At 42.8% G+C, this 12,131-nt stretch overlaps 1 protein-coding gene across 7 annotated transcripts in view; it reads right to left on the reverse strand.

The window, feature by feature from the left end:
- Nucleotides 1–5,341: 5,341 nt before the first annotated feature.
- The window catches only part of UNC79 (unc-79 homolog, NALCN channel complex subunit), a 112,796-nt gene continuing 106,006 nt past the window's right edge, over nucleotides 5,342–12,131 (reverse strand). For all 7 annotated transcript variants that reach the window (XM_074584139.1, XM_074584141.1, XM_074584140.1 and 4 more), the window contains 2 exons: nucleotides 7,492–7,533; nucleotides 5,342–6,791 (listed from right to left, as the gene is read on the reverse strand). In XM_074584139.1, the coding sequence (XP_074440240.1) occupies nucleotides 6,591–6,791; nucleotides 7,492–7,533 (243 nt within the window). In that variant the 3' untranslated portion in view covers nucleotides 5,342–6,590. The remainder of the gene's footprint in view (nucleotides 6,792–7,491; nucleotides 7,534–12,131) is intronic.

The raw sequence follows: 12,131 nt of genomic DNA on the forward strand, positions 1-12,131 counted from the left end.
AAAGTAGACCTGCTGCTACTGGAGCACTAAGATGATTTAGGAAGAGGCTGAGCTGAGGTGTGCGTGATCAGAGCAAATTGAAGGCGCAAGCTAAACACAGGAGACCAGATGTGCCATCCCCCCATGACAGAGAAGAAAACCTCCACTGTTGGCTTGATTGTGCAACGATGGAGAAACCTGGTGTTGAATAAATGTATCCGAAAGAAGAAGATCAAACCATGACTGCATCGGTTTACCAGTTCCATCTGACACCTCAATGGACTGAGGTGACACCTCGATGACACCTGATCGATTAGCACCACAAACATATTGCTGAGGTGCTTGCTTGCTTCACGGTATCAATCCTTGCTCTTTCTGAGCTATAAATACAGGGTTTGATCCTTAACAGGTGTAAATCTGCCTCTCTGTAGACTTTGGTACACGTCTGGCAGATTGTACTTGCTTTGGATCTCACTAATCAACACCGTGTAGGCAGGATTTCCTCAGCAGTGCAAAATGGGTAACAGTTTTAAGGGATTATTTGTTTCTTTTGATGATGGTCCTTTATATTCTGTTTTACTGACATTTTCCTGCATGGCAAGGCTTCACAGGTTTAGAAAAGCTTTTGTAAAGAACATCACTGCAATCAATTTGACTTCACATGAAAGCCATGAGCTGCCAGAAAAACTATAACCTGCCTAAAGGAACTATGACCTATAAAATTTTTATTCTATGTGTAAAACTTCACAGGCTATTGTGCTATGGTACCTTTTGGAAGGGATTTAAAATAGTAAACGAGCCGTAACAGTTATGTTGCCCAGATGCTGAATTATACATCGAGAAAATCGACCCAGCATCACGTTGTGTCTATCAAACCCGGGGCCTCCTGGCTCACAGTCATGGCTTGTCGGGTTTGATGGGGAGGTGGTTAAAGGCAATGTCAGGGCAGGTTACCTGGGGCGGCACGCAGAAGGCTGCCGGCCAGTCAGCTGGCAGCCCCATGGTATCTATCAAACCCAGTGAAATACTGTAAAGTCGTTCATGATGCAGACTCCCAGTAACAATCACGGGTTCTGCTTTGCCACGTTAACGCTTCGTAACTATGAATGAGAACGCAGCCACCCTTCCCCAGTGCTGTCAGCTCTTCACAACCTCCTGCACCTTGCACACAAGTTATGATACACAAACCACACACAGCCATAGTTGGAAGCGCCCCGGTTCCCAGCGGCAGGATTTGGGGACCACAGCAGCTCACCAGGCTGGCCAGGCCTCATCGTCATGCGGCCTCCCGTTACCTGAGCCACAGCATCTCCAATGGTGGCCCCTGACTCCTCATCAGCAAGCCCTGGGGAGGCCGATTCAGGTTCTCTGCCCGGTCCCTCTGCAGTTGGAGGGGCATCAGGACACCTTCCCTTCCACTCGCTCTTCTCACTGCCGTCCCTCGATGCTCAGCCTCCAGCTGAAATTGTGCTCGGCAGAGTTTGGAGGGAGTAATTTGGAGTTATAAATCAACAGACAAATGCAGAGCCTTCCTTTCAAATTTGCATCAAGCCAAACAAACAAGCAAGGCACTCGACACAGTCTCCCACAGCATCCTCATAGGGAAGCTTAGGAAGAGTGGGCTAGATGAATGGACAGTAAGGTGGATAGAGAACTGGTTGAAAGACAGAGCTCAGAGGGTAGTGATTAGGGGCACAGGGTCTAGTTGGAGGCCAGTGACGAGTGGTGCTCCCCAGGGGTCAGTACTGGGTCCAGTCCTCTTCAATATAGTCATCAGTGACCTGGATGAGGGGATAGAGTGCACCCTCAGCAGGTTCGCTGATGATACAAAGCTGGGGGGGGGGTGGTGGCTGACACACTGGGAGGCTCTGCCACCATACAGAGAGACCTGGACAGGCTGGAGAGTTGGGCAGAGAGGAACCTTATGAAATTCAACAAGGGCAAGCGTAGGGTGCTGCACCTGGGGAGGAATAACCCCATGCACGAGTACAGGTTGGGGGCTGACCTGCTGGAGAGCAGCTCAGCTGAAGGAGACCTGGGAGTCCTGGTGGACAACAGGATGACCATGAGCCAGCCAAGAAGGCCAATGGCATCCTGGGGTGCATCAAGAAGAGTGTGGCCAGCAGGTCAAGGGAGGTCATCCTCCCCCTCTACTCTGCCCTGGTGAGGCCGCACCTGGAGTACTGTGTCCAGTTCTGGGCTCCCCGGCTCAAGAAGGACAGGGAACTGCTGGAGAGGATACAGCACAGGGCTACCAAGACGATTAGGGGACTGGAACACCTCTCTTCTGAAGAAAGGCTGAGGGATTTGGGTCTCTCTGGAAAAAAGATGGCTGAGGGGGGACCTTATCAACACTTATAAATACTTAAAGGGTGGGTGTCAGGAGGATGGGGCCAGGCTCTTTTCAGTGGTGCCCGGGGACAGGACAAGAGGTAATGGGCACAAGCTTGAGCATAGGAAGTTCCACCTAAACATGAGGAGGAACTTCTTTACTTTGAGGGTGGCAGAGCACTGGAACAGGCTGCCCAGAGAGGTGGTGGAGTCTCTGTCTCTGGAGACGTTCAAAACCCACCTGGACGCGTTCCTGTGCAGCCTGCTCTAGGTGACCCTGCTCTGGCAGGGGGGTTGGACTGGATGATCTCCAGAGGGCCCTTCCAACCCTATGGTTCTATGATTCGATGAAATAGCATATCAACTTCAGGACAACTCCAATGCTGTTGCCTCCACCTGGTTTTGGGCAGATTGCTGAGACGAAGACCCACGTTGTTGACTAAATGGCACCCGTGCAATCAAGATTCAGATGCTGCTGAAGGAATACAGGCTTCCACCCTGCTGGAGAATTACATTAAGATGCAACAAGGAAAACAGTGGATGAAACTCTCCCCCAGAGCTGTGTGCAGCCAGGGGAACAGCACAGGAACCTTTGTTGCAGAGCTCCTTTCCAGGACACGCTAGCGAAGACCAAGCAGCCCTGGGCTCTGGTAATCTCCATCCATCTTGAAAAGAGGCCGTGCAGGCCAGGGCTCAGAGCTTCAGCTTCAGGCCCAGAACGTTTGTCCATCCTAGAGCACATCAACTCTTGTCAGAGCATGAAAAGCAAAGCCAGAAAACCCGCTGCGTGGTTTTGGGGCCTTTGACCTGCCACGTCTCTAACGAGATGTCACAGAAATGTTACGTATAAGACGAGGCACGTATGTAGATCATAACAGATGTGCTGCAAAAGCCGTTTGTTTGCGATATCCTGTGTGTAGCCCAGTCAGTGGCTGCCCCGGCAGGCAGGAGGAAAGCACTTGGAGGGGCCCGGCAGTGATGTTAACCTCACTTTTAGGACACCGACTTACACAATCCAGCGTCAGGACACCCCACAGCCCAAGCGGGGTTTTACCCCTCCCTTCAGCCAAAGGACCCCATCTTGTTGAAAATTTCACAGTTCGATGCACAGTAAATTGATTCTTTTACTAGGTCGGGCCTGGCAATAGGCCTTGATTTAAGTAGCTGATTGCAAGGGCTGACAAAACACTGCTCCTTGTGATCAGAGAGAGGATGGATCCTGCTCCTGGGGACATATTCCCAGACACATAGCCGTGGTGGGAGCATGGCAGAGCGGGAAGACCGGCCTCTGCTATGTGGTAGCATTTTTAGGGAACAACAAATGTTGTTTACTTCCTAATCTTCCTACAGAATATAAAGAATTGCTGCTCTGGGCTATTTCAGACTGATAATGTGAGTGACTCACTTGAGTTGTGTATTGACCTCAGGCACTGTAAAGATATATTTTACAGTGCTTTTAAAAACAATTAATGCAGATTTCTGCACTTCCGAAGATGCCTAGAGTGCACTTAGAGATTTTCATGAGGCGTTAAGCCACGCACGTCTGGCCAAGCCCCATGTTATTGATTATTATTAGTCAACACATCCCGAATCATTGGTCACACCATCTTCCAGGCTGTATTCTCTATGCTAAAGCAGCGTCTCAATTCGTATTTGCAGCCTTAATTTGCCTATGTATAACAGCTCTGTAAGAACCATATTAATTATAATCAGTGACAGATCCATGCTAAACCAAACGTTCAGACATGGAGGTAGATCCTGTGACCAGCTCTTATCTCTAAACCCTGAGCTGAAACCAGATCTAAATTCCCCCAAAGTCTTGAAGTGTTCAGTTATGGAGCCGGATTGAGCAGGTCTGGTTTTGGCTTGCGTTTAATTTTAGTAACTACCCACCACCGCATTTGCATTCTTTTTGTGTTTTGCCAGTCTGAATAGCGGATGCTTTGAAGCAGAGATTTTGCTAGGCAGGGAATGCATTTGTGCCATGTTGCCTACATTCATTATCTACTCAGTGAGATGCCTGATCATAGCTTCTGCTTTCCACAAGTGACTTTTAAAGACACTTTCTCAGGCTCTGCTCTTCCCCACAAATCATCTGTCTTCATCCTTTTAGTTTCCAGAATCTCCATTACACCCATCTAAGTTCACCCACCTCACACCCAAGGGCTTCATATTCCCTCCCTCTTCTTGCCTTTCAGTTGGTCTTTCAGATTTACCAGATGAAAATACAAAAATCTCTCTCTCCTACATGACCCCACTTTCATTTCATTAGGGTGACCCCAGACCCCACAAAGTGAACCTGGGCCCACCCCTGGAAACATTCCAGGTCAGGTTGGACTGGGCTCTGAGCAACCTGATCTAGTTGAAGATGCCCCTGCTCATTGCAGGGGGTTGGACTAGATGGACTTTAAAGGTCCCTTCCAACCCAAACTATTCTGTGATTCTATTCATCAATGCATGCAGATCTGCACAATCTCAATTCACCATGCCAAAAATCAAAAATCAGTGCCTGAAACACTGAGAAATTATCATCTGGTGAATCTCTTAATAATCATCACATCAAAACAGAAATGTTTTCCAGAAACTCAAAAACTCTGCTTAGTCAGATGCAAGTCACTCACCTCAACAAATAGAAGCAAAACTAGTTACAATTACATAGCTTAATGCTGAATCGTAGATTTTCTTTGGTCCATTTTGAGCTTAGACTCTATTAATGTGTGAATCTGAGAAGGAAGGAAAGAAAAATCAGTTTCTCTCCACTGAAAACACAGAGAGGTGCACCTTTTAAGCAAGCTAACACATGCTTTACCGTCTTTTGGTTGGCTGGTTGATTGGTTTGTTCGGGTTTGGGGTGGTTTTTTTAAGCATAATGGTACTTTAATGTCAGATTTGCGAACATTTCCATTTTTCCTTTGGTAAATGCACTGAGGAAAGACTGACTCTCCACAACTGAAATGTACTCAGGCAGTTCTTTACAGGTATGCCTTTCCACTTCCATGCAATCAGGGAAGAAAAATGTCGATTCTAAGAGTGGTAACAAAGAGTAGGAATTTAATAGCACTCTAATACACAACTTAAATGTGTGTTTGTTATTCTTCTAATCAGTGCATTACAGGAATAAATACAGAAAATACAACTGTGATTGCACAGATTTAAGTATTAATCACAAGAGGCTGTAAATCATGGTGCTCTCAAGATTTTATGTAAAATCCACTGAATTAATTGAGTCTCCTTAGATTCCAATGGGCTTTGGCTGAGTCCCTTAATGATATTAAAATCCATCCGTTATTAAACATCATGTTTAATACAACAGTATGCAAATGCCGTGATTTGTAAATATCATTATGCAAAAGTTCAGGTCCAATCGTGCTCCTCTTGAAGTCTGCAAGTTAATTTCTGTAGACATCAATAAGAATACATCTGGGATATGCATTTTTAATTGCACTGTATACAAGTATTGACAAAAGAATACAATACAGTAGTCACAAAATTAAAGAGGCTTCTATGAAACCTACAAAGAAGAGCAGCACAGAATCAATGAAGTAAAAGCAATATTTCAAAAAAATAATAAATCAGATTTGGCAGTTTTGGAAAACAGTACTGAAGAAAAAGACAAATGAATTGGCACAGTTTAACAACCTAATTTCTAAGTGCACTTTATAATAACTCTCCTTACAAGCTGCTGTTTTCCCAGAAGATGATGACAAAAAGCCTTGTTAGAACATCACTGTTTTATAGTGACAGGTTTTATTGCATTGCCAGCTGTGAATCTAAAAAAAAAAAAACACAACAGAAATCCCCCAAAAAACAACTTCTATAAAGGTTCCTAAAAACCCTATTTTCTTTTGTTATCATCAAAAATAGCAACATAGCACTTCCATATGTTTGTGAATACCCACAGTTCTATTTTTAAAAAAAATAGAAGTTAAAGAAAAGTGATTTTTGTCTTAGCTTCAAAAATAATGTAAAGAAACATTTAAGAACAAGATATTTCAATGATCAGAGAGATATGTACAATGTGATAGATTTGAGTCCAATCCTGCAAATACGTGTTCATGAATGCAGACTTGAGAACCTGTTGATTCCGATTAAGTGTAATTAAAGACTGGCAGGATCAGGCTCTTAGCTTCACCCAATATAAGCTTTTCCACAATCTGTCCTAGGCTAAAAAGTATAGATAGTGTATATACTCTGTATACTGATTTATACAAAAGGTCTCTTACAGCTCTAACCCTGTTATTGCTAGGCTAAAAATGAACATTTGGAACAAATTACGTGAATCATAAAGGATAAAATTGAGATGCAGCTTCTGACGACTGAATTTCCACTTGAGCCATTTTAAATTGGGTACACTGTAGCCATTTGCGGAGCACAGATGAGGTATTGTTGATTTGTCCTGACCCCTGCAACATCCTCAGGCTGTGATGGTTGACATTGCTCTGGATGGCTTGGAGGCGTAGCTGGAGTCCAGCAGATAAATGCTGTTGAAATAATGCAAAACATTCAGTTTCTTTCCTTTAATACAGCACTGGGAAAGGTATTAGTTGTTGGCCAGGGAAAGTTCTGCAACTGCCCCAGTGTCACATTTCTTTCTTCTGCATCCTGCACTGTAGTGTTGCTATGAAAGGCAAACGTGCTTCCAGAAACAACTCCATCCCAAGACCAACTCCAACACTTTTATTCTCATCACCAAATTATCTTCACTGGCAAGCCACACTGATCCACTTTGCTCTCTCTTACAAACAGGGCCAGCTAGCATGGTTTTACCCAAGTGAGCAGGCCCACAACATCTGCCACAGAACCCAAATCCATCTCCTGAGCCAAGAGTCCCCATCCTGATTTGTCAGGGACTCTCAAACCAAAGATAGCACAAAAACCACTGCTGGGGGAACAACCAATGTCAGTAAACAGGGAGGAAAGGCCCTGCCCCAGGACCTGGTTAGAAGAAAGTGTTTCAGAAGGGAAAGGGAGAGCAGTACTGATTGCAGGACAAGTATCTTAGCTGGTGATGCTCTCTGTATGCTCACACACGAAACCTTCAGTGCTGAGCCATCCAGCACATCTGGGTATGCTACAGTGATCTGTATTCAGAGAGACTGGAGACCACATTTAGTGATCTTATTTCCAGAATTTACAGAAACGTGTAACACTAAGAATAAAAAGGTACTAAAAACAACTTACCTTTAGATTTGATTGTATCATTGGCAACCACATTGGTATGAGCTGTAAGAAAAGAGGTGTATTTTGTTATCATACAAGTGACTTGTAAATGTGCTCCGGTTACTGTGAGACAGACACAGGTATATCTAACGCATTTAGCTGTCCGAATGGACATAGCCTGAACCCCAAAGCTGAAAACGTAGTTATTTTTAAACAGTGCGTATGTTTCGGGGCAAGTAACTCTCAGAGGTAAAGAAGCCAGCTTCCCTTGTTTGTAGCTTGATGAATCACCAGTAGCAATTACTGATATCCTCTTTAAGGCAACGATGAGAGTATACAATAAAAACTTGTTACAGGAAATCACTTCTTATTGTCCTTGTGAGGGTGTTCCTGTATGTGGAGGTGAGCAATACCGGAATAAATACAGTAAACATCCTGCATGGCAAGGTATGCATCAAGAACTGAAAAAACAAGCAGCAGAAGTTCCTAATAATGGGCCAGATATTTAAATGATAAACAGCATTTTATAAGCCACTAGTCACATCAGCGCATCACTGCAGAATGTGACCTGTAGGCATGGGGGCCCAGGTAAGAACTCTTAACTATCCAGAACAACAACTCAAGGAAGTCTGAGAATCTATCACCCATGATTGGATTGATATGTATTTCAGTCTCCTGCTCGTCGGAGAACTTTTGTTTCTGAGTAAGTATAACGTGACAAGCTTATGAAAGACAGAGAGGCATTTCTAGCAAAAGTATTCATGTTCTCCAATATTAATTTAACCACTGAGGTTATTGTTCTAAAATGTTCCTCCAAATGGCATTAAAATTTGCAATTTGCCAATTATGCTACCGGGAGCTGCAAGTTAAACCTAATCACTATTGACAACATTAGATAAAGTGCTTTCCCTTGTGCAAGGAACAATAATTGTTCCAATTTCAGTGCTGTTTTACTGGAGAATCATATGCAGCTCTGTCAGGACTGATTACTCAGTCTACTACATGAAGAACCATATTCAAACCTCAGCATTTACAGATAGATGCATGCCAAAACAGCTGGAATGCAGCCAGACATGCAAGCTCTGTACATCCTTCCGTTGTCTCTCACACTAACGAAGTGCTTAATAAGATCCAGTGACCGCAAGGCCCGATTGTGGTTTTTTGGAGAGGAGGGACCAGGTAAGCATACTGAGAAGCCATGCTCCATGTCCCACTGGCATCAACAAAATGTCACTGAAAATTTCAACCAGCATTAATGAAGTTCCTGTAGGAGTTAGCCAGAGGTGACAGGACTGGTGTCACAAGTGTGTCAAGCAAGGAGGGAAGCTAGGCAGAAAACTTAGGGTACCCCTCTGCATCTGAACCAATTCACTGCATATCTTTTACAGTCAGCCGAGAGAGTCAAGAACTTCTCACATCCAGTTCATCTTGTCCCAGAGCAGGTATCTAAAATAGATCAAGATGAATCATGTCCAAAAATACCTGTTTATCTCCACTGACTTTAAAGGGCACTCACGGAAACTAGCTCATGTTGGTATCTACTCTATAGAGGTCTAAGGTCAGATATAGATCATTGTCCTCCAGCGCCACTTCTGTCTTCCAGGGTCTGGACACATTTAGGGAAATGAAACATTCTGCTGCAGGCACAAGCAAGCAAACCCTCCACTCCTACAGCTGCCAGTTAGATAAATGAGAAAAGAAGACATTTTTATTGAGGCACTTGAGTTTTATTACCTAATCCTCAGCCAGCCTTTTCTTCACAAAGGAAGAATACGGAGAGCTAGTTAGAAAGAACAGCTGGAAGAACAGACTGCTGTCAGACACCGGCAATTTTTTTGAGTTTATATTTTCGACAGAATTATGTTGATTCCAGTGCAAGTTTTGATGGAAACCAGGCTGGAGAACAGGTTTGTCACTGTTTTTCTGGCTCCCCAACTCCTCTGTCTGCCCAGTTCTTTAGAATTCTACCCAGCAGCTCCTGGAGCTGCTCAAAACCCCTAGGTGTCTGCAAAAGATGCTGTAGTTTGCTGAGCTGCTCCTTTCTCTACTGTAGGCTCCCAAATTCCTCAGACATACATCTGATGGTCAGACAGAGAGCTGTGATCAGCAAGCAGCTGGTCTCCATCATCAATGACTGTCCTGGGATGGCTAGTTTCCCAGTTCCTTTGACAAAGAAAAATGACAGGAAAGCTGAACACTATCATTACAGCCCTCCTAAAACAGAATGCTTCTCCTCAGAGGAAAATATAATGAATTAAACAGATACGTGGGTATGCGTGCATCTGTGTAAATGTGTGTGTATATATATATTTATAGAATCACTCCAACTTAGAAAGAAAATAAATACATAATGGTTGAAATCTTTTCACAGGAAAGAACCTTTGTTTTCCTTACCAGATTGGTAAAGATAGTCTAACATCAGATCCAAAAAATATCCTCTGAGAATACAGGGAATGGTTCAAAGAATATCAGAAGCAATCAAGACATGTCTCAATGCTATTAGTGAGAGTTTAGTTTAATTTAATAGCAAAGGCCAACACAGTAAGAGGAGGAGGAAACCTCCCAGCACCAACACAAGGAGGAGATGAAGGAGTGCTTATCTCAGGCACCTCTGCTTTCAATGATGGAGAGCTGTATTGTTTATGTCTTCACTTTCTCTCTTGTTTTAGGACATATTTTCCCCTGACTTGTCACACAGAAAGTGGCCACCTAATATAAATATCCCATAAACTGCCTGGGACTCATGGGACCTGCACCACCTTCTCATTGTGGTGCATTAAAAATACGTGTGTGCTGAATCATGCAATGACTTCATTGACAAATGAAGTTTTTCCAGCACCAGATTCCTCAGGTGGAATAAAAGACACTGCAGCAAATATAGTTATATGAATGATAAATGCTTGGGATTTATCAGTGCTACTGTGCTCAGTTCCAAGAGGAAGTCATTGGGAATTATTAATTTTGCTGAATGAATCTCTGATAGAGTGCTAAGAATGTTCTGTTTAGAAAAAAAAAATCTCTCACTACACTACGTCCTTTCCTTCAGTGAAAACTAAACCTTGTTTGAAAGGCTTACATCTAAAATAAAGGAGGTAAAAAAAAACCTTTAAAGCACAAGATAAAATTATTTCATTATCAAAGGCAGGGCAATAAAAGATTGTCTAGAATAAAACAAGGTACCAAAAAACTGCCCAGTCAACTAATATGCAAAGACATCCTTGCAGACTTCTGAACTAGAAGTAACAAAGTTCAGATCTTCTTCACAGCCACTGAAGAAGGGACAGTCTCAAAGTTGGGTCTTTTTTCGAATTATTCACTTACTGGTTCCTGTGTGAATAAACTTTACACTTCTGCCTCTTTGAAGGACTTCAAACATACACTAAGTCCTTCCCCAAATCATGACACCTACTTTCAGATCTGCTATATATATTTTTACAATTAGTTAGTTTTGAAAAAAATTAGTAATCTGGGGCTATGAAACCTATAACGCTATTATCTATGTATATTATTCCTGCAGGATTTCACTTTAGGAACAAGTAAAGGGGATCTGGACACCCAGATTCTTTTCTTCCATCTCTCATCCACTGAACATGAAAGCAAGCTTAGCACCTTAACCCTGAATTTCACAAGTTTGAGAGCTTGATTTTGCAGTAACAACAATGTGCTTTTAACCTGATTGAGCATATTATTGATAAATACTCTCAAATATAACCCCCTGAAAGCATTCATTTGAATTGTGACAGGAATTTGGCCCTAAAGGCCTCTCTTTTCACAGCTTTAAAGCCATTCTTTACCCTTGTCAAATCCTGGACAACCAAATCCTGGACAAATCTCCTAGACTCGCTGAAAGAAAAGCCCATATGTCTTCCAGGGACAGCCACGATCACTTTAACATCCCACAGTGTCAGAGTTTCTGTAGTGAATCAAGTCATTACTGACTATAAATCTGTAATTTCACAATGAGTGTGAATATTTTCATGCCAGTTGACATCAAGACCTTCAATTTTAGCTGCTTTATTTTCAATTCCTCCTTGATCGTAAAAGACTGGAGTAAAACAACAGTCAGAAGTTTCCTTTATAGCAACAGAAGAGCTATATAAACCAACATATTTCAGTTAGATTCAGGGTGCGTTAAACTATTAATTTGTTGATATTTTATGTGAAAAATGCCTTCAGAATAATGCAATGTGAAAACTTGTAAAAAAAGCTAGTAAAAATCGATTCATGCTTGTGAGACTACCCCAGTCTTTTGGGACTCTGTTCTGAAAACGCTGTGGTGACCCACAGGAGAGTGACCACTGATTTCCAAAAAAAAGAGTTTTACACAAATGGAGCATGCAGGATTTGATTCTCTAACCAAAGAATACCCTGTTACACATCCCAGGGGAAGAAGATTCACTATCAAATAACAGTTGACTAAGTCAGAAACTTAGGCGTCTAATAATAAGAAAACCACTGTGGCACAAAGTTGTTGTTATCCATCTAAAAGAACGTGAGGATCAGAACAGTGAGGCGATATGCAAAGGTCCTATGATGATTAAAAGTTACAGAATTGCTGAAAATTCAGACAGTACCTGGAGGTTTTCAAAGTCAGTGACACCAGTTGAGTCTATTAGATGAATAATACCATTGAAACAATGGAAGAAGGAAAGAGGTGAGAA

This window comes from Larus michahellis, chromosome 4 (assembly GCF_964199755.1).
Source record: "Larus michahellis chromosome 4, bLarMic1.1, whole genome shotgun sequence".
Taxonomy (NCBI): domain Eukaryota; kingdom Metazoa; phylum Chordata; class Aves; order Charadriiformes; family Laridae; genus Larus; species Larus michahellis.